Source organism: Rhopilema esculentum, chromosome 7, assembly GCF_057945365.1.
Source record: "Rhopilema esculentum isolate cy_ngs chromosome 7, ASM5794536v1, whole genome shotgun sequence".
Lineage (NCBI taxonomy): Eukaryota > Metazoa > Cnidaria > Scyphozoa > Rhizostomeae > Rhizostomatidae > Rhopilema > Rhopilema esculentum.
Genome location: NC_142821.1, coordinates 9,798,926 through 9,823,175, shown reverse-complemented (window position 1 = coordinate 9,823,175; position 24,250 = coordinate 9,798,926). Strand labels below are relative to the sequence as shown.

The 24,250-nt window shown below is 35.6% G+C and overlaps 1 protein-coding gene across 1 annotated transcript; it reads right to left on the bottom strand.

Moving 5' to 3' along the window:
* Window positions 1–1,901: 1,901 nt before the first annotated feature.
* Window positions 1,902–24,200, bottom strand: LOC135682985 (uncharacterized). The gene is made up of 10 exons (XM_065198110.2): window positions 19,948–24,200; window positions 18,841–19,108; window positions 12,988–13,104; window positions 9,566–9,682; window positions 8,721–8,834; window positions 6,447–6,683; window positions 6,009–6,134; window positions 4,735–4,842; window positions 3,351–3,455; window positions 1,902–2,565 (listed from the first exon to the last, which is right to left on the bottom strand). The coding sequence occupies exons 2-10, from the start codon at window positions 18,911–18,913 to the stop codon at window positions 2,429–2,431; spliced, it is 1,134 nt and encodes a 377-aa protein (XP_065054182.2). The 5' UTR covers window positions 18,914–19,108; window positions 19,948–24,200; the 3' UTR covers window positions 1,902–2,428.
* Between the last annotated feature and the right edge of the window lie 50 nt (window positions 24,201–24,250).

Here is a 24,250-nt window from a genome sequence, read left to right as displayed (position 1 = left end):
TCATATTTAATCGCATTGTGGTGATATCCTTTGGGGTACTAGCTTGGCTGCGCAATAGTACATTTTTGGAAAGAACGGCTAAAATGAGCTATTATTTTCGTGGTAGCTTTCTTGTTGTGGAGAATATCCTCTGGGTAGCTTGACCTTGAGGTTTATATTATCTTTCTTCTAAGCTGTTTTGAGGTAATGATTTTTTCATTCCTATGGACAAGTGTCCTCCAGGCGTGGACAAGTTTGTAAAGGACTTTCAGTGTGATGGTAATTTTTTTCTGTATATCGAGTTATATATCGGAAACAAGTGTCTAAGTATTATGGACATGTATCTTGGAATTAAATCTCTGTGTTTCCATGCATTTTGATATTCTTTCAGTGTAATGGGCAAATGTCTTCTATGTCATCAGGCATATTGTTATGAGGGGACAAATCACCAGTGTATTGAACAAGCATCCTTGTTATACATAAGGAACCCAACGAGAATGAGATATGGGAGACTCTCTACGTTGGCTGAACTGAGCCAGAAGACGCTGTTAGATTTACACCCCATCTTGATCATAATGTTGTTTTCTGTTATTGTAGCTAAAATATTACATACAGTCGACAATTTACATATCAAAGTACCCTAGGTAGTATCTAATGCAAATGGAAGCAACATATCTTCTAAAAACTAAAAGTGAACAATTACTCGAAAAAGTAAGCACCTTACACGTTTCCATGTAGAAACAATAGATTTAATTATTTCAAATTTTGCTGACTATCTACAGCAACTATGTAAATTGAATATAAGTAATCCACACATCCACAAAAGTAAGCTATATATAACAAACTTATTCAAAGCTGAAATACCGCGTTATCGAAAAATGCCTTTCACCCCAAATCTCGACCCAGTTCCCTTCTACGCGGTTAGTTGAAAAGGTGAAACAAGTTTTTTACGGCAAACAAAGCAGTGCCTTTTAGGGTTCAGAACAGATTGCAATTGTTTCAAGAAGAGGTCACAACGAATGACCCGAGTATCTCTGCAAAGAAAGAGAACCCCATTTTATCGTATCATTTTCTTCCAACTTGGTTTTTCATACGACGTTTTGGTGTTATAATGAGCTCAATCGAATAATGTCGGTAGTATATCGGAAAATCTCCTTCAACTAACGAATCTGTATTTAAAATTTATGTTATACAATTCTATTTCAGCAGCAAGATTTTAATCTAGTACTATATGATTCATCAAAATATTGTTTTGGTAATGCCTGTATTCATTTTTACAATGCAAGATTAAAGCCTTGTAAGGTATTTGCAAATTGCATAGTACTTCTTCACGTAATCTATGCCCAAATGTGTGAAAATTGTAGAACATTATAAACGAAATGAAAAGTTGGCAAAGGCCTGCTAGCACCATTAAAACACATAAAATGAAGGGTGGCAAGTCCCAAATTCTGCTCAGAGTAATTTTCCAAAGGGGCTTGTCATAAATGCGAAACTTGAAATGAATTGGTTTATGAACATAAAGTAACAGTCATAGAGAACATCAAACCGTTTCCCTTTAATTAAAATCGCATAGAAAAACTATAAACTATAAATTCTTCATTTTAGATATAGTCCTTAGTGTTTCGTTTCAGACAAGATGCCAAAAATGCATTCTAAGCACAGGATAGTGCATGCACACCATCGTGAGGCTTCTGAAGTTTTGTAAACGGCATGGATAATTACATCGACGGCGCTGCCGGACAAAACGAAGATAACACGAACTTCTGCTTTTCGTAGAATATATACCTGGGCCTACACAAAAGTTTCTCAATATTTTCAACGTTGGTGATGAATTTTTCAAAAAGCTAGAGGATCACTAAAACTTCTCATGTAAACAAAAGACGCAAAAACCTTGTTCTTCGTATCTCAGATGTGTTTATTTCTCTGAGTCGTTTTCATGCAAGTCAGCAAGTCATTTATGCTGGGCACTGTCGATCAATTACAACTAAAACTGTCAACTCAGAGGTGTGTGCTTTCGATTGATTGTTTATCTTTTACCTTTAACCAGCTTTTACACACCATTTATTACTTCAATTTAGCCTACAATTTGAATTTAAGACTATCAAACATAACCAATTTGATTTTGAATTGTATAAAATGTATGAAAAATGTCTCTAGCATATAAGGATACTAGTACTGTACAATCTTCAAAAACTTTCTATCATTAGATCCAGACTCAATTGATCTGTGATTGCCTTCACGTTGTCAGTTGTTGTAGCGATTATACACTTTTGAATCTGGCACTATACACTTTTGAAGGCATTCTTCACGATCTTTATATTGCAGCTATCAAAATACATCTTGGCATAATTTGAGCATCTTTCAAGATATACTGAGGTGAAGACGAACAAGTCAACTGCGTTCTTACCTTGAAACATCCGTTTTGCTGCATTGCACAATGAGACTTTGATCACACTATCTTTTTAATGCTTTTACTTTTATTAATGCTGGCAACCTTCTTTACTTTAAATGGATGATTGTGCAAATGTCGCCTCCTTCGTTCGATTACCCACTGCTTTTCTTGAAGTCTTTGTATATATTCTGGAACTGGTACAAAAATGATATGAAAATCAACATAATGTAAATAATAGAGCTGAAAATAAGGCATTTCTTACTGCTAGAAAGAAGCTTCCTCTTCTAGCAGTAGACTCTAACAAATGAATGTTACTTTTTAAGTGTAGATCGAAATGACAAAAATTGTTTCAGCATATATAACGATAAGCACCATAGGGAAAAACATAGGTGTTAAGGCATAAACAGAAATAGAGCAGTTGCCTGGGTGCAATTATAAAAAGTAACATTAAAAAGAGCAGTTGCTGGGGGCAATCATGCAATACTGTGTGACACTATGATATACCATGTTCTATAGCCATGTTCTATTGCAATCTTTATTTATCAATTTATCAAATTTTGAAATAACAAAATGGCCATATTTTCTGATCAGAAATTTTTTTAGAAATGAACTAGATCAAAATAAACAGCAGTTTCGAAAAGCTAGAAGCAACTGCTAGAAAAATAATGCACATGATTGAGTCATAAAAATATCGGGAAATTTGCAAAATGGAAAAACATTTAGATGACTTAATTCTACTTCCCAATGAGAAACTCAATACGAATGGTTGGAGATTTCAAGCTTTTTGTAGAAAATTCTGTTCCGTTTTCTTGATATGGAGTTTAATCAGTAGCACCAGGAGTTATAGTACCCGTGGTACCAGAGCCTCACGAATCCGGGGATAAAGTAACAGACAAACTATATTTGTGAGACTAAATAATAGAGACTCTAGCACGGAGGGTAGATTTTTAGTAGCCTGAAGACAAATCGTAAAACTTACTGCAATACCCGCATGTCAATGGGCAGCGTTCCTTCATGAACTCGTGACTGAGTTTACTGTTGCAGTACATCTTAAAGTACTTGCATAGCTTTAAATCCACACATGCTAAAACGAAGTTGTTAGAATTTTAGTATAAGAAGAAAAGAACAATTGTTTACTGTTGATACCCTTTACAATGTTTCATAATAAAATAATAATAATAATAATAATCAATTTATTTAAAGTTGGCGCTAGATAGCTATTTACAGTGAAATGAGCTAATCCAAGCCAACTGTTAAAACTACTACACCAAATAGATATATACGAGATTAAATACATAAAATTTTGAGTACATAATTTACCATTAAAAACAGAATTTAGAGGGTAGTACCATAAAAGTCCGAGCTATTTATAACGATAGAATTACAAAAAAACAAACTGTGGCACGAATGTCCTACATATCATTAACATACATTCCATTAACATTAGAATACAATTTATACGTTTCTAGAGTCAAAAAAAATATATTTCTGCATTAGCAATTGTTGTAGACAATAATTAGAATAAAGCACGATATTAATAACCGTCATTTGACATTTTTGACAATCTCTGCAACAACTGTAATAAGTACGCTAAAAAATCTATGAAGATGATTTTACCCAGGGAAGATCCTCATGGTTAGTTGTAATACCAAACGTCTGTTGACTTTTTAGAAATCCCGAACTTTAAGTTGGTCGAATTCATTAAAATAGAGGTCCAATACAAAATTCCAATGATTTAAAAAAGCTGATAACTAATTGAAAGGGTAAATTTTTACACAAATTGAGGACATTTGTTGGATTTTGGGACGAAAATGGGTTGCAACAACATCATAAAACTATTTCTCCAATCTACTCGTAACTCCTCCTGTTTTAGAAGAATGAAGTGTCATGGGCGAAACAAAATTAAACAAACATATTGATTTATATTGTAAGAGCAATTTTCATATTTTAAAAAACGGCACGCAAAAAGAACACGAAGTGATCCAGGAACAACGATGTTGCGCAGTTCAAACGTTTTGGAAGCTCAATTGTCCTTTAGATTTATGCTGTATGGAAAAAATGGGCCAGTTCAATCCATGTTGATGTTTTACAACATAATCTCCTGGAACAGTTCTTTACTCTCGAAAGCAGAGAAGTGCCGTTCTTAAGGACAAAGACAAAATAAGGCAAATGTATTCTTGATTGGAATCAAAGCAACACAGATACTGGCAATGACCTTCTTCCTTTGCCAAATATTTGTTAAATATTTGAATTAGTCCTTATTTCATTGAAATATTTAACATATTCACCACTTAATAGGTGATATTTTTTAGCAAAAACGAAAGGCTTTGAAATTCCAAAACAAATTAATGCTTTTAACTTACACGCACAACCTTTTCCGTATTTGTCTTCTTTTGCAACTTTTTCATCGTTCCAACAACAACCGTATTCAGACTGGAGGCATTTTGGTTTTGGCGGGTTCCCCGGCACTCCTAAAAAAGTATATATTAGAATTAGACCAATCAGCCAAATGTTAAGTGGAGAATGTCTGATGTTTACATCAATAGGAAGGCATATTGAAAGTCTATTACGAGCAGGAAAAGTAAGGAATATCAAATAGAGTCGACAGTACGGTTTTTGGATTGCCGAAGGTTGGCGGAGAAAATTTTTCGAAATTAGAGTCTAGAGTTCACCAAAGCTTGGTAGCATTGCGCGGTTTTGGGCTACGCTAAATGACTCCATGGTTTATACCAATTTAGCTACGTTACTAAACATGACATAACATTACATGACTCCGAAAGAACATGATGGAAAATATTTACCCAGTTTTAGATCAAAATAGGCCAATCAGAACTGGGTCTACATTTTCGATCGGTTCTTTTGAAGCCTTATTAGGACGTTTTATACTCTGAGGAGTGTCAGATGAAAACGCCTTTAGTAGTATGTTTTGAAATGTTTACTCTTTTAAAGCCATTTGCAACATCTATTTAACTTTCTATAGCATTTTCTTCACCATGATATTTTTCTTTTCGGATTTAGAACATATTTTTTGAGCTACAGCGAGAATCTAATATTTCCAACCTCGAAAAAAATGAACCGAAAAAAGGGGTTTCATTTAACAATTTTCCAAATAATCTGCTGTCCAAACGAATTTGATAAAGATCCTAAGAAATTTAGAGAGCTTGAATTGAAAAAATTATACTGTAGCTTTAAAAGATTGTTGAAACTTCGCACATGCATAATGATCAGGATTGATGTCTTTCAGGACTAATGTTTCAATTCTGGCTTTTTTCTGAATTAAATTGCCTGAAAAATTTGTTTATGGAAACCATTTTGATTTGGGTTTTGCTTTATATGAACTTTCAAACCAAAGCTACAAACAAATTTAAAATGTTCACTATGTTAAAGGAACACCACACAGTGTAAAGCCAATTATCAAAATAGTTGTCTTTTGAAGGAAAAGTATCTCAGTTCCTTTTGATAGTTGCAAGTGTACTTCAATGATGCTTGCGTGGAAATATATAGAAACGTTTGCGCTGTGCTTTTTGGGAAAATCTTTGATAGGGTCAATTTTTTGCGCATTTTATCCAGAGTTTGTCACTCTTTTGCAAACCCTATCTGGAGTTATTCTTTTAGTAAGGATCGTAATTATACGCACTGCAATATCCGCATGTCCTCTTGCAGTATATGTCCATTAATGCAACGTGGTCTCTACATGCCCCTATTTGCTTCCATTTGACGCACAACCCAGCTTCAGATTCTCTGCTTTCATCTTTGCAGCCAACTTAAAGAAAAAATTTAATCATCTCAAAAATTTGAGACTGCAGTGGTTATTAGATATTGCTTGAGAAAGCATGATAGTTATCTGTGATAGAAAACGCTCAAAACTATGAGAATAACTTTGTTTGAATTTCAAGGTAACAAGAAGGAGAAATCTGAATAGTTATTTAGCCGATACAGAGTTATATAGAAGAACAAGAAACAAATGAGGTACAATGTCAAGGACACAATTTTTCCAATCCAAACTAATATATCACCAACGATCAAATACTAAAATTGAACAAAACTAAAGAACAATTTTTTATTAAATAAGTACCAGTAGGTGCATTGCAATCGCCAAAAAAATCAACGGGGATGAACATGAGTTTCTTGCACTCATCTTTCTTCAAGTCACAAAGATGTGTATAAGTTATGCCATTTTTAGCACATACGGGACCAAACATTGTAGTTTCATCACACCGAACTTCACATTCGCAATAAGGCTGCCAGTTACTATCCAACTGACATCGAAAGCCAATCGGACAGTCATGCTCGTCACATGGAGTCGTGGGTTCTGAAAGAGAATTCAAAATTGCATGGCTACTGTACTTAGATACCTTTAGATAATATCAGCTCACTCTTGCAAGCGCTACATACGGACCAATTCTTCTTGAAATGGAACTAGCACATGTATAGATGAAAATATTGTTCAAATCTGGCAGCATGTCATTCACCCGTGGTAAGGATCCATTAGACTTAAGTATAAATAGATACTTTTCATTAAGAATTTTGACTGGAAAAATCATCTCTCTTGACTTGCTGTTTCCTCAGTACAGAGACTATTGCACTATTCTTCAAGAGTCTGTTGTTCTTTAGAAAGACGCTTGGGACACTTAAAAATTCCCATTGGGCCTATGGGCCCCCCAACCCCTCACGTAAAATAAGCATTACATTGGACCTTCGCCTTTGGGTGATCAAGGCTTTAAAAAGCATTAAAAGTACATTCCAGAAAAAAAAATTTAAATTGTAAGCGGCATATGGTCATTTCAGGGACAAAAGTTTGATTCTGAATGGTACATCCCTTAAAATTGGGGGAGAAAAGAGCAAAATATGTTATACAATCATCTTCGGTTAACATGTAAAATTTCTTAATGTTACCCATTATGCTAAGAAAATAAATATATTTCTTCTAAAAAGGTTCTAAAATATAAAAGACAGTTAAAGAAAGACAGACTGTAATTTCTACAATTTTTTTAACACTTTTTCAGGAATTTACTGTAGCTACATGTTTAATACAAATCAAAGTATGTACAAAGTTCCACAAAAGAAGGGGAAAGGGGCATGTTCCGAATTTTTTTCCTTTCAATATTCTTTCAAGTGGACAACCAGACGTTTCAACTTTTTGTTCATTGCACTTTGAAGTTCAAAACGTGAATAATGAGGTAGACATCATTTTTTAACAATTATGACATGCAAAATATATGAACCAGAAAATTGATCGCATGATCTAGCCTAATATGGGTCTAGATGATCAAGAACAGTTTTGAGCGAAAAATTCCTTTAGGATTTCCATGAATATCAATGCTGCTCCAAGAGATTCGTTAAGGGGAAAAATGAATATCTGAATGTACAGTTAATCCAGTATTAGTTAGTATTTGCTTTTTTAAATCTGTTTCAGATTAATAGAAGCCAATAGCCAAGTCTTAAAGATGATGATGGATAAATTTGAATTCCAAAGTTTGAATTCGGCCTTCGTTTGTGTACTTTGCCCGAGACAAGCCAAAATCCCGTAAAAATTTCAACTACGGAATGAGGTATTTAAAAGGTACAAGTTGACGGTGCAAGTTATCAGAAATAAGCCCCTCCCCAAACATTTTGTGATTTTCTCTGTCATCTTAAGAGAAATGCAATTATACATGGAGCTATATAACAAAGTTTCTCCTTTCAAGTGACCCCCACAACCTTTCAATGCATTTGCTATCAACCAGGGGCGGACACTTGCTCAATTATTGAGAGGGGGGGCAAGCCTATTGTTTTAATAAGATGATGTCACATTTCCCCATTGTTTTTGAAAAAGATACCATCGTTTCCCAAAATATTGGAGGACGACAGCCCCCCTTCGCCCCCCCTCCCCCAGGTGTCCGCCACTGCTCTCATTAGCAATTATTCCAGAGGTATTTTGTAGCATGAATGTAAGAAAACGGGAAGGCCTTATAAAGAAATCATTCAAATCTTTTAACGATTGCGCATACAGTAGTTTTCAATTGAAAATGAAAAAACACATAAAAGTAAGTAATTAGGACTGTAAAATGCTAGATACATAAACGGATTTAAAGGCAATGGACGTATGCTAAAATCGATTACGGCATCTGTCAATCAACAACTGACCAATCAACGGGCAGGATAACACTCACAAGCTTATTGATTGGCCAATCTCTCGATTGCCTTTTAAATCTAATTGCAAAACTCTAACAGGCAGATAGATAATCGAATACAGCTATCCATTCTCTTTGCTCTTGCTTATATTCGCTTTCCGTTGGGTTGCTTGTATTCCTGTTACTCATTCTGTTTACTTCTCAGTAAGCAGAAACTATAAAAAGCAGAAACTTACTACAAAAGCCGCATGTGGCAGGACACAATTTTTCCATCCGATGACGAAATTCGTAACAGGCTCTGTGATGCGATAAATGCTTGCAGCCAGCATAGACATCATTACACACTTTTGCTGAGAAAAAAACGACGATGCGGATAAAAGAAATTGTCTCGGTACGGCACAATTTTAAGCGCAATTTGACGCAAGACATAGTGTTAATAAAAGTTTTCAATTTGTGAAGAGTAGCAATAAGCTTCCATATCAATAGATGTAAAAAAATTATTATTTTTATTATTATCACATATTACTATGTACTTATTTAGGATATTACAATTTTTTCAAGAAATGCTTGAACAAACGACCAAACTTTTAATAATGATATTTGCACCACAATAGAAATGTTCAAGGCCATCATTAGAATTCATGAGACCTCGAAATTAGGCGATACAAATTGGAAAGCTTTTTTGCAATAGCCATGTAATACTCTAGAGAGGGACATGATGAAATATTGATCAAGGACACACCAGAAAAGCAGGAGAAGGAAATCTTTGCAACCAGCATTATTATTTGCAATTTTTCCAAATACAACAATACTGTAACGTAACAATACTGTCATGTTTATTGACTTTATTCACTTAATTCTAATGCACCTGCGACTTTGCAGGCAGTATAATAGTATCGTAAGTTTCGTCGATTAATCATAATATTGTATATTTATCATTTTAGCTTGTTATGTTTTTCATAATTTTTTCTTGTAACGTTATAAGTTTACCTAATTTCTTTTCATTAGCCTTCTCATTAGGTTTCTCTTAATGAAACATAATGATTTTGTTACAATTTTTAAATCGCTTATTAATACTTACGACAAAACCCGCATGTATCAGGACAAATATGTTTCATCTTGCCGGGGTTCGTGAGACAGCCTCCAAGAACCTTGAGTTGGAGACATTTCGATTTGACATACGAATCTTCACAGGAATCTAAAAAAGAAAATTCACCCAGTTGTACATGAATCTCTCTGATTTGGCGAGGCTCATATCAACTGTCTGGGTTCTTTTAAAAATGTTACATTTCGGAAGATTTTTGTTTGGCTAAAGGTTCTGAAAATATGATAAAAATGTAAAATATTTGGAAAATGGTGATAAAAGGGCAAATAAAACTACCCCTTAAAGATACGAAAGGCCAAGAAGTGATTATATTATTTCTTCAATCAAAATCAAATTCAATCAAATGATTATGTCCAATATAAAAACTCAGGATTGCAGAAAACAGCGTTACCAGTACTACAAACTTTTCCTTGGTCTCCTAAGAGCACACAAATTCCAAAAATTTGCAAAGAGAGGTACAAAAATTTCTTTTTAGGTGTGGATAAAATCTCAAGCTAGCTATATTTCGAGGTAGCCAATGATTGCCCACAACAACGTAATAAAGTAGAATATTTTATAGAGCAAATGAACATCTTTTCTTTAAAGAGCTGTTGCTTTTGAGAGTTTATGCTCAAGAAACGATGACGACTTTATCCTGATTTTGATACACAATCATGATATTGAATTTTTTTTATATCATCTAATAATAAATTAGGGTAACATATTACTAGAAACATTGCATACAAAACTACTTTGATACACTACCAAGACGATACTGCAAGTAGCACAATGCTGTGTCTACCATGCGGCCATTAAACAGAACATGTTGTAGAAACTAAATTTGAATTGCATAATTTTATTCAAAACGATTTGTTGAATAAATATATCTTAGAAACTGATTTTAGCATGCGTAGAAACTGATTTTCGCAGAGAGTTTAGCATACCTGGAGAGTTTTTTTCCTATCTTAGGGGCAGAGTACCTTTAAAATATAGATTAATAGCGGAAATATTTGCATTGAGTGAATTGCTGCATTACTCTCAACCAAGGTCATAGCAGCTATGCTATGGAAATTTGTTTTCATAACAAACACGCCTGATACAAGGACATCTACATACCGCTTGACTTTCATACGTCCTGTACATTTGACGGTCCAATACGCAATTTGCCCTTGAGTATCATAACCAATAAAATGGTGGTCGCGTTTAGGAAAAACAAAGTGATATTGCATAAACCAGTTTCAATTTCTGAATGTATTACGATGAAGAAGGGTTCTGATAATGGGTAGAAAAGATGTTGTGTTAGGGAAAAAAGGCTCGAATTATGAAAATTTAGTCGTCGTTCCCTGCATGAGCTTCCAAAGGAAACAGTTATCAAGCAAATAGCTACTCGTGAATTTCTTAAGCCACGCATTTACCGCGTTTATTTATTAAACATCTGAGATTTTGTTTATATAGCGGTCCTTGACAACAGCTCGTGATAATAAAAGTAGCGTCCCATTTTCTTATATCAAAATACAGTTTTAAATTAAAGTAGAAGGATTAAAATTTTGTTTATAAATGTAGACAGATGATTTGTGCAATCGGTATCAGCGCAAAGAGAGCTCGCTGTAAAAATAAATGTTAGTCTTTGCAGCTATTTTGAATATTTCGATTCAAGTAAAATCTGTCCTTTTGTAGGCAAGGTCAGACTTTGGATAATGCATGTTAAAGCGACTTCACTCGATTAGATATGAAAGCACTTATTTTTGAAAAATAGTCAATATTAGATTAGGGTTAACTTTCGATTTATAATGCAGATAACTTTACTTAAAGGGGTTGAAATTAAGCAAAAAATGGCATAATTATTATATCGACAGAATCTGGAAATATACCCTACGGCCTAAAGCAACAAGCCTCTCCTTTGGATGTTGTCAAGTTATTTTGAGTAGCACTTGAGCCTGACTATCCTAGGCCCCGTTCACACGGGAACGCAATCGTTCCGTTCCGTTCTTTTCCGTTCCGAAAAGCGGAACACTCAGGGGTTGTGTTCACACGGGAACGCTTTAAACGACATCGTTCCGTTCCAAAAAGTGGAACGATAAAATAAGTGATACGAAAAGTGGAACGGTACGCAATCGTTCCGTTCCGTTCCCGTGTGAACGTGCAGAACTGGTCCAGAAAATGGAACGATAAGAGTTTTGCCCTTGGCGCATGCGTCTGTGTTGTTGTTGAGGGAAGGAAAAGGTGACAATAATAAACTCAGCGAAGAAAATGGAGGATTTCAAAAACACCATTGGCTGAATCTCGCCGTTAGTCCATTTAAAAGATTCAACACCATTCTGCAAACAATCCTTCCTTTTAGGGTTGGCTTCAATTTTCCCACGAGCTTGCTTATTTTGGGGCGCTTTTGTATTCTCCATTTATTCAAATTGTTTAAAAAATTCAGAGATAGCTCAGAGACAAAAAAAAGATGAAATCTATCTCCATTATGGACATGCGCATTAAAAAATCATTCGCTTATTTTGGCGCGCAAAATGCAGAACGGAACGATTGCGTTCCCGTCTGAACATAAACAAAAATCGATACGCAATCATTCCGTTACCGTGTGAACAGTATACCTTTTCGTTCCAGAAATTGGAACAAAAATGGAACGGAACGATTGCGTTCCCGTGTGAACGGGGCCTTAGTGCTAAGGTCTTGTAAAAGACCAATCCTTGTAATTCTTAAAAGATGGGGAAGAACGAAGGAGGTCACTTTTAGCAAACGGGAATGCTCAGTACTATTCAGTTGCAACATATATGTCATCTGTGTACTTTTGCCATTCGGCTTCAGAAATGGTAGCTTCGTTGGTTTGAGTTAGGCTTATAGGGTTGTCAAGTGATGACGTCACGAAAGTCTATTTTTAGAATTTTCGAAATTTGTTCTCATATCCTGGAAGAGCATCATAAAATACCTCTAAATCTGTAAAATCAGTTGACGGTATTACGAATTGGCTAAGGTACGACCAGATGAGCACAAGCTCTGGCCACATCAAAAGTTTATGAACTGAGCCAAAATAACAGTAATCCGTTAGCAAACTCCAAATGTTCTATTGGCCATGGCTCACCCCATGTTTGACATGTTTAACTAATTCTGCACATATGGAAGTATTTCAAGGTGTTCTATTACGTTATGTGGGCAAAATTGGAAAACTCTAAAAATAGTTTTTGTGACATCACACTTGAGAACTCTATTAGGGTGCTGTCACTGAAAAACATTTATATCTAGCCAAGTTAATTGCTTAATTGTCTGCCAGATGTGATACACGTCACAGGATCGTTTGTGTGCCTGAGCAGCCACTCCTCCTATCCGCCTCGCAGTGCCAAGCTTTTTGTCTGGTCAATATAACAAGCAATAAAAACTGCAGAAAATCTCGATTACCAAAATGATATAAAACTTACTGCAAAAGCCACATGTCTTGTCGCAAACACTCTTCAGCTTTTCTCGGCTCTTCTTGCAAAAGCCACGCTTTCGAAAATACCAACATGTACTAGTACTAATTTCATCTTTGCAGGGCTCTAAACGATGAAAGTAAAAAGGACATTAAAAAAGTGTTTGCACAATTATACATCTAATCAGCAGAAAGTCAGTGTTTTGTTCCAACCACAGATAAACAGCGCGAATTATTCGTAAGGGGTACCAAGTCTCAGTCACTTGTTAAAGATAATTTTCTATCTATCAGCCTAATCATATCAACGGCTTCAAAATAATTCTTCAGCTGCAAGTTCGTATGTTCAAGCAAAAGATTATGTAATAATTTTATAAGGGAAGATTAACAGCAAAGCGGCAATGTTTAATTTCAAAAGATTGCGATTAGGGTAATTTCAAAAGAAAAACCAAATCGGTCGAACATTTGCAAACTCTTTAAATAAGTTTCCGAAATCTGAAACAACAACACGAAGAACATCTTTTGGATAGCTTTCGATGTAAGTAAATAGACATTTGTGTTGTACATATTGCAAAAACAATTTCCCTGCACTGTTTTCATTTTTCCTGGCTATTAAGTAATCTCGTTGTTTGCAAAAAGCAGAAAGATTAATGAAACAAAGTATCTTGATTCAATATTTTGCCATTTATTTAAACGTAGTAGTATTTCTTTGCTTCAAAGACAGGTTTTTCACGCGTCAGACGAGAATTCCATTGACCGTAGGCTGGGACGAGGATAAGTATCCTAGGCTAATGCAATATATATACGATATTGAGAATATTGGAAAGGTAAACATGAGGGTGAAGATTTGGAGATCGGTCAGCATTAAATGGGTGATAATGACGATAATAATGATGATAATCGTAATAACCAGTCGAGGATTAACGTATAGATTTGACAGGATTCGGTTGCATTACTTGGTCTAAAGCTTTACGATTAATTCTTTTGATGCTGGGTTGTAGAAGTCGTTATCTATCAGAAGGATTAAATCTTTTCTTAATCGGCCTATTAACATAATCTTATTTCTGGATTTTCCATAAACTATCAATAAAGAAGATTATTCAACAAAATGGGACTATGTAAGTCGATGTACACAATGAGACCTTCATCAAAACTGAAGTAAACTCTAGGAACGATTTGCAAGTTAGCTTTCCTTGTTCGCAGAGGTGAAGAGAATGAGGGAATTAAAAGTAAAAAGAGAGCAAAGTGAGAAAGGAAGAGGGCAAAGGAAAAATATGAATGACAACGGGTGCTTGCATTCCGAAAACCAAAGCTACTTTGTCTATAAGGAAGCAGAAATCTTATTCATAAAAAAGGCAACTTCGATCTTCCTCTAACAACGATAAAACGTCTGCTACAAGGAGAGACTCAATCTGGATTACCCATCGCATAAAATGCGAGAATTGACTTCAAGTTAAATGAACATAAATCAGAACAAGGATGAAGGGTGTGATCAGAAAGTCTTAGATATCTTCCTATACTGCAATTTCTGACGAAATTCAGCCGATACCTAGCCAGTTTACCTCTGTCTTGGGGTACACCTCTCTCAAATGCCTTTTTTGAAGGCTAGTATTTGTAAATAGTATCTAGAAACACTGTAAAAAGTAGATGCCAGCTCAGTGGAAAATTTAAATTGAGGAGCAAAGGCCATCCTGGCTTAGAATTTATCATTCGTGGCTGTTATTTTTATTGGGTCTATTTCATTAGCGTTAGGGCCGTAAATCTGTCATGTGAATTTGGGAGGGGGGGGGGGGGGGGTCAGCAGAGCGAATGAATATAAAGTATGCAGTGGGTCATGGCACCACAAGGGATTTATGGTATGTGTTATGGAAACAGTTGAGGGGAAAATTACTAAAGTCAATATTTTTGGATTTCTCAAGACTTTCTGCTCTATAGAAGGTAATTACAGATATTCCTTAGTACATTGACTGTGTGTGTATGATTGGATGGATAACATTTTTCAGAGACGGCCCCAAGAAATTGAACCTTGGGAGCTAAGAATCAAGTTTACTGTCGTAGGAGGACCCACCATGGTTGGGTCCGACGCGGAAGAAATTTTTTGAAATTTTACCTTCTAGAAAGGCTAAAAAAGCATCCCCCAGACTAAATTTAATAAAATACTAGAATCGCTCAGGATATAAAGTTCGGCGTTTCTCAGAAGAACACAGATTATTGTTTATTGGGTGAAATTTTGGAGGGGAAGAGTCATGCTTAAACCTTAGTGACAGACTTTGGGGAAATATGGGACGCTGTTGTATTGATTGGTAGAAATTTACTTTCTGAACAGAAATGTGCGTCTTCCTTATTTTGACTGATTTCAGTAGGCCATGTTTACACATCAAAAATGAATTAATTTAATGATATAAAAAGTGATTTACTAAATAAAAGTAAATAATAGACAAATAATAGAAATGTACGTAAATAAGTTAGTAAATAGGTCAAATAAAATGACAGATTGCTCTCTTTTTATTTCATACTCTGTTTTCAAAAATAAAACGGTAGAAAACGGTAAAAAAAGGTAGAAAACGGTAAGTTTTTATCTTGTAAAAATTATAAAAACCACTCTGCTTACAAAAATAACCTTAGTGGCTGAGGTTTGTTGCAATAACACAAAAAACGTAGTTTGGTTCTAACTCGGCTACCAGGGATTTCTTTCTTTCAAGAAAAATGATGGTAATTTCTCCAAAAAAATCGTTTGCTCCAGATTCTTAGAGTCCAGTTCCCACCGTCTTCCCCGGGATTTACGGCCCTGATTAGCGTGCAGAATCAAACAACATTTTTAGCGCAGTCTTCTACAGGCTAGTACCATCTTTTTTGGTAGGTAAAAATTCTTTGGGAATGGCGCATCCAATGTGCCATCAACCAGGTTTGCCTTGAAACTCAAAGGCTAAGACAAAGCAGCATATAAGTTTATCACTTTTAACTCAAAAAAGTGAATTGAAAAAAACTGGCATGCAAAAAATTAGAGAAAAGAGGTAGAAATTTGATGAAGAAAAAACGACAAAACATTGGTTTATGATAAAGCTTGTCAAGAAAATTTTTCAAGAAGAAATAGCACCTTCTAGTTTCAATATTTGCGCCCCAAACACTAGACTGTGTATCTTGCAAATAGCAAAATGCTGAATTATGTTCTATTGTCTTAAACAAATAGTTGAACATGAAGATAAAATCAGATGATAATTTAATGATTTCAATAGAAATAATTAATAAAACATTAACAGTTGAATATAATTTTTAGCATGCTTTTCGAAGCAGCAGGAAAGAAAATGGCTGATGCAACTTAGCTTTAGGAAACTAAAAAGCCAAGAGCACTTAAATCCAAAATTAAGTTGCAAGAATTATATGTAAATTTCAGCTTGTGGTGCGTTAGGATTCTCGTTCTTTAAAATGGCGCTAATGTTGATGATAGGGCAAAAAGAAGACCTGAGTACTTTGTCATGATTGCCATTGGGGAAGACCTAAGCTAAAACTCCATCAACAACCTTTTGGTTCTTGCAAATGATCAACATAGTCGAGAAGGTTTCATTTTGATCAATGCAATTGCTCGTCTTGCTTGAATCCATCAACTTCCAGAAATAATGAATCTCAACTTATAAAATCTAGCATTTTGCATGACATCACGTAGTCATCAAAACAAACTAATTTCGCCAAAAATGTAAATATAAGCAATTTGCTATAACATGCAATTAGGTATTTTCTTTAGCAGCTAAATCTAATTGGTGCATGTAGATATATCGCACAGTGGTAGCTAAATCCAACCACGAAGAGCTCCAATCACATGAATAGGATCATCTAGCTTATTATCAAATTATAAATCAGATTTTTGGGCGTGAAATCAATTGATCATTTTGCATCAATAAATATCCGTGGGTGGGCTAAAATCTATTTCAGAGCTTTGTTGTCGGCAACTAGAAACAGCTAACTCTAATATATGATTTCAATTTGGATTAGCAAACAAATGGATTAGCACCAGATTTCGAAAAGGATAGCTTTTGCTAAGGCTTGTGAATTGCTACCTCTGTGAAATGAAAACATTTATTTACTTATTCCGGCAAGAACATACCTATTGCAATATAGTATGCAAGCACAGGTGCACCAAAAAAAGATAACCCGCAAATTCTATAGACCTTGACTCTTAGTTTCTGCAACAACTTGCAGCAATAAACGTTAACCAATTTTTAAGCAATTTGCCAACATTTTAATAGTCCATAGCGGCCATTTTTACAAGACCTGGAATTTGTTGTTGCTAATGGCCGATCTCCTGCAGAAAAACACAAACTCACAAACAAAGCTAAAGAATTATGACGTGTGTATATGGTGTAGAGTGAGTTTCTGCATGGGAATGCGTTTCTGCATGGAAATGAGTTTCTGCATGGGAATGAGTTTCTGCCTGGGAATGCGTTTCTGCCTGGGAATGCGTTTCTGCGCACATACGTTTCATGGAGTCCATATACGCATATACGTTTCATGTAATGGCGGACATGCAGGGCCTAGCTGTGAAGGGGCCATGCCCATGCAGAAATGACACCGACAAAGCGTTATCAGAGTATTTTTACAAAATTATATACTACCTTACTATTCTTTTGCGTAGCATTCTCTATTGGTGATACATCATCGGCGTAAAAGCAAGGTTTTAGTCAGGTTTGTAACTTTGATAAGGCGTATGATAATCAGTTGACCGAATAAAGGGTAATTTTAACGAATATTTGTTTAAGCAATAAGGTAACATAATAAAACATAACTTTAAGAATGGACGCTTGTGGCTAAGGCACCAAGCATACTGCGTTAGGGTGAAGTTTCGGGTAAAATGCAAAATACAATATATCTTAATACTTATGGATGGTACATTTTCAGTAGCGTGCTTTTTGAGCAAATTATGTCAGAAATATTACTACTAATGCGATAATTGTTTATTTTTTAGGAGAACCTTGCCTACGCTACTGTTTGTAACCAGATCACATTGACAAAAAATTCATTGCGTAATAGATTGTTGTAAAATAAATATGCCATTCCAAAACCTTGGATTCTTACAAGTCTTGTTGATCAAATGAATGCACTAGCATGCAAAAAAGCTTCCAAGTAATTAATTATTAGAATTTCTATTGCGTAGTTTATTTAAATGCTATCCATAATTCATAAATAGACTGAGATATGGCCAATAAACTACCTGGATTGTACAAGCGGATACTTTTTGGCTTCGTTGATAATAAGAATTTTCAAAGATTTGTCATAATTTTATAGCCAAGATCAATAAATTTAGAATTATCAGCACTTAAATGTTCCAGTGATTCGCTAGGAAAATGTCTGTGTTCTTGTGGCCGAATGTCAGCAAAACATGCATAAGAGATATGTGATTTTCCAAATTGTAAGGTGTTTCATGGGGTTCTATCAAATCATTAGTCCAATTATAAAAACATTAAAAATGCAATAATCATATTATTATTTTTCTGACATAAAAATGCAATTTCAGCCCTTCCTGTTTGCCAATTACTGGTTCAAGGCAAAGCATTTTGACCGGATTCCGAATTCCGCTACATGTCCTGCATTTGTCTTATATAATCCGTTTATTCCAATACTTCGATCGCTATCAATATCAGATGTACCTCGTTCTCTTATCATTTCTTTCTATTCAGTATTTCTTAGAAATATTTGGCACTTTAACAACCTGCTTGGAATTGGACTATAAAGCCACTTTGAGCTCCTGCATCAAATTAATTATTGACTCCCTGCTGCTGTTTTAAAAAAACAAATTAGTCGAATTATAAACAAATTCAGTACCTTATGCCTTGCTGTGTTGCAATTGGTAAAAAAAGTTTAACAAACCTACCTTTAAGGTATGCTTCAACCGAGAAGATATACAGCACTGCTAGCGTAATCAGGTGCATAAACGAGCTTTCCATGATTTTTCCTCTTCAAAACAAAGTTTATAATTGTAAATCTTTCATACAGATGCACAATCACAGGAAGATAAATCGTAAACCTGTGAAAAATTTGCTATGGTGACTTCGTGTCTTCATCCACTGTTTTTTCTTACATTCTTTCAAAAAAGTTTCACCCATTAGTAACCAAATACTCTTTTTCTAATAAAATCGTTCCTGAAAATGAAATGAGGAAAATTTCGTTAATTATGTTTTTAAATATTGAACACAATCTTTCAGAACTATTGATCTTAGCTTAGAATACTAGTTTCGATAAGCATTCATGGTAGCAAAATTTCCATAGAAATAGTTACGGTAATGTTCTGGCAAATGATTGTGAACTTCTTAATGCAGAATATCAAGATATTATCCTCTTAGGTATGTGCGGTACAGTATAGTACAGTACTGTATTCCCACATAGTGTGTTATCAAGCACACTAATCAAATTTTGGTTGTTCCAAGTGTGATAGAGTCAGAACTTGTAGCTGCCTTAGTCGATTTAGCCAGTTACTGTAGCTCTTCTGGGATAACATCGTCTGCAAAGCGACCATATACAGAGCGGAAAACGGTATCTGGTATCTACTCATGCGCCTCTTACCCTGTGCAAAACAGCTAAATTGAAGTTGCCATGTGAAATTGTGGTAATTTCCCTTACCCCTTCTCTCCCTACGAATTAAATCCCCCACCCCAAAGTTGATTTTAAGAAAATGACTTTCTTATGAAACGTTTTCGCGTTTCTGTCATGAAAAACAAAAGACGGAGCCTTCAGCAAATCGGGAAGGATTTACAGAGTAAAAATATTATGAAGGTCAAGCTTGTACAAGACACCACTCTGTGCAAAAATGGCTTATGGTAGATAAGAGCGTCACCCAAAGCCATGCTTCTACAAAGCCGGTATATTTTCGAGGGGCATGGTGTCAGCCATGCACCAATGACTCTACTTGAACCCTGAATATCAATTTGGTGCTCACATGTTTATCTTATTTAAAAAATAATCTTGTAAATCAGTGCCATACCTGTTTCTCTTAAATCCAAAAACAGATTTGCATATCTAGGGTTGCATTCCAAGAAGCCAATCAGTTACACGGGTATATATAGCTACTTTTGCAATTTCCTTTAAACAATGCTTCCCGACAAGGTTTGCTTCCAGGTTGATAAGATGGCAATGGCTGGCAGATTTCTGTACCAACAGCACAGTGATGGCGCATTTATTATCGGCAACCAGTTACAGTTGACACGCCAAAACGCAAGTTTCGCTGTGGCTTACTGCGATACCTTAATGCGCAAGCATCTTTTACTCCTATTGACTAAACACAGTCTGTAATAAAGATGAAGTTATCCAAATAATAATCTTTCATTTTATAAACATTCTTCACTTTGAATAAGTCAGGAAATACAAAAAATAGCTCATTTGATATCTTATTGATGCGTATAGTTTTGAACTGCGTTGCTTGTTTTCATATCGGGACACTATGATCAGCGGGAAAGCTACGACGGATGATAGGCTTCCACAAAGCTGCAGTATTCTGAGAATGTTTAGCAATATCAAAGCCTCTAATGTAGTGGGCTTCTGTGGGGCTATTCACACTAGCAGCAGGGGAAAACATTTGATCATGGGGTGAAGGAAAATAGTTGCCATCGCATTTAAAAGCGGGCTGAAGACATTACATTGAACGTGGATAACGATCATCTTTCTCTTTTCACTGCTTGTAGCCTTAGCAAGAAAGCGTATTTATTGGCTTACGTTTTTCAAATAAATCCTAATGTAGGGGTAATAAATATTCTGAATATTTCATCATCATTATATCAGACGTGATTTCAAACGTACACTTGACCTCCCTGCTCTTTCTAAACATTGTCATATGGTTGATAAAATGTTCTTACCTTTTCTTCATCTCCTTTTACCTTCAAACATTTTTACCTTCTAGCTGGAATTGGGGAACATTCGAAACTTCAAAGTTTCAAAATAATTACACGCAGAGAAGATGAAATTACTGCAATCTTTTAATATGTAGGTCATAATAAATTCAAATTTGCTCAACTTCGTCACCTTTACTTTATCTGGCAAGGCGTCCATATTTAAAGGCAATAAGACCCGTTCACCTGTAATCGCATAATTCTACTAGAAGAGCATCATTTGTTTCAGACTCTCGACAATAGCACGATAAATGAAAAAGCAGAGCAAAGAACATCAAAGAGGGGCGTGGCCATGAATGAACATATAGCAAAAGCAGGACAGCCTCTTGCCTAAGAGCAGCCTCTATTCCATGTTTTGAATAATTTCAAACAATGTAACAATATTTCCTGCAGTTAGTTCTCATTCAAACGACTTGCAGGAAATTCATGAAAAGGCACCTTACAGTAGAGAAAACCACTTGTTAGTTTCAAAGATCATTCAGGTTCAAAGATTCAATCCTTGCCGAAAATAAATACAAACAATTTACACATTCCTACATTATACATTACCGGTGTTTCCACAGACAAAACCTCGACTTATCATAGAGTCTTTGTTTTATAAAACCTCAATGGATAAGACATCTGATTTCCGCAGAACTACTGATTTTTGTCAAATTTCAATTCAATTAAAGCAACAAGAGACGCTCGTCACTTTTTATGGCTTCTACCAATTTCCACATCATCATGTCGACCTTTTTGGCTTGATATTTCAACATTGATCAATTTCATAGTTTAGTCTCACCACTATCATGAATTTAACATTATTTTTTATGGCTCCAAGTTTGATTGCTGATTTGTTTGTTTCAACTGAAAGAACCAAAAAATGATAAAATTTTTTGCATTTGTAAACAAACCACTCATTTTTGGCCAAAAGCTTTCTCTAAAACCGGTTTGTTGAGTTTTTCATTGAACTTTTGCATGAACAAGATGTTGTTAGTCGGCGGAAGAAGGCCATTGTGTCTTCTTCTCAACCTTCTAAAAAACAATTGGGGTTTTTTATGGCCGTCTATGCCATTGGCGCAACGACAGCCCAAGAATAAATGGTGAAAATGACGAGGGAACAACACTTTCAGCCTTTAACTGAATATGGTGAAATATCCTGAGGACTATCTTACCCTTATTTGCTAACGTTTGTATCGTAGCCTGAATCAAATATCAAATTGAATCTGAAACATTGATTTTAGTATACTAGTCTGGTACCAGTAGCCTCCACAACAGGCAAGTTTTTACAAACAGGGTCGCCGTGGCTTAGGAGCAGGTGCGCTATAGAACCATAAGGTTTCGGAAAAGTTCGGAAATTTGGCTCTATATCGGAACTTGTATTAACATTTTTGTCAAATTAAAGTTGAGATGCTGTATTAAGAACAGGTCATTGGGCAATTTAAATTGCAAAAACATTTCTTGACGACTCAAACCGTTGTTTTGGAGTTTAGAAGTTTTTGTATCGCTTTATCCCAATAAAATATTGGTAGATTATGTAGGTCGTATGTAATGGTCTTTAGGGAAGGTACTGCTCACGCAAAATCGGTGTCTTTCCCAGATTTTTTTATATCAGTAAGTTAGACTTTAAGCTCAGTTTCTACTTACAAGGTAGAACAATAACAAATTTGGCGATGACTGATTCCATGGATGATCTTTAAAGGGCCTCTCCAGCCAAATTTTGCACTTGCATTTTATTGGCTAATCTAAAGGAGTTGAACCTGCTGATCACGAATTCGTTATTTGTTTTTCGATATTTTTAACAGTTTGAGAGATATAAGCTCTTGCATTTCGATAATTGAATTGAATTAACCGATAAAAATTTTCGGTTTGGTGACACTGTGACGCAATTTTGACATCACAGTGTATTTCGTTAGTCTCGCCTCAAACCGAATCAAACGTCGGCGATTCGCAAATTGAACACTGCAATCAGAGGTGGCGCCAGAAATCTTCCAACAGAGGGGCTGGGGCTTCCGACAGGGGGCTAAAATGACTAAAATAAGCAGTTTTCGTACGTTATTTTGTCAAATTTGCTCCGACAATAACCTAAAATTTCCTCCGATGGGGGGGGGGGCTAGATGCTTCCAACGGAAGGGCTGTAGCCCCCCCTAGCCCTCCCCTGGCGCCACCACTGACTGCAAGTGATAGTACTCTCAGTTCTGTTCCACCGGCTTTTAGTTTGAGCATTTCAGATATCAATTCTGAAGCCTTTAGTTGTTCATCGTTTCTGGAGAACAACTGAAGTGTCAATTTCGATTAATTATACGCGAGGGAAGAGCTGGAACAGGAAGCAGTAGCTTTGTGGGCCGACACAGGTGATCAAAACAAAGTCTTGACACAGCATGGACACATTCCGACCCGCAAGCTTAGAATGATTGTAAACATTTAATATTTTTCGATCCTAAAAAGCTCCTGCTCTAGATTTAGATGCCGTTATCAACGTGTGACCATGACTCTTTCACGATTCGATTGAAGACATACGAAATTCATGGCGAACGAGAGCTGCACATTGTGACGTCAGAATGTCACAAAACTGATTCGGCTTTTGTCGTTTTTTTTCTCGGAAAGGTGCAACTTTAAAGCCTTATAACTTCTAAACTAATTGAAATTTTGCAAAAACAACGACTTTGCCATAATACAAGCACCAGATGCTAACTTTTTAGTCAATAAAATTATTTTTTTTTGCTGGAGAGGCCCTTTACAATCACCACAATGAGCATTTCCCACTCGATTGTATTTTATCTAGCGTATAATGAAGTCATTTCTCGTCATTATAAATGTTGTGACATTATTAGCCTCGTTTAAATGCTATGTTGCGAGGCGCCAAAGTTGATGTTATGTTTGAAGAGGTAAACCTTTAAATCGTAGCGATCGACATTGAATCCTCATATTGGTATCTATAGCAAGCTGCGGACATGACTTGAATTGTTAATGAAATGAAAGTTTTGTTATTTCCTCGTCATTTCAACCAATAAAATAAAAATATGGCACTAAAGAATAAGATTTTCTCTAGTCTTTGCTCATTAATTGATTTCAGATACTGAATTGTTGCAATTTTGACGCTTTCCTTAGAGCTAACAGAAAATTTCCAGCAAATTTATAGGCTACGATTGGCCTGGGCAGGTAAACGAATTGAGACGCTGGCCATTCCACTAGATTGAGCATTTAAAACTTTCACTTTACTCCCAAAATTAATATCTTGAAATCAATTAATTTTGGAGCAAGTTACTTACTTTGAGAGGTTTATAGACTTTGAAGGCTCAGGGCCTCGGAAATTGGCTCACTGACCCCCTTCTTAGATTCCTAGATTACCCGGGTTCTCTCAATTACTCAGGAAAGCCACAATCTAAATTTTAGATTGCTAAATATTTTGCGCTGACATTT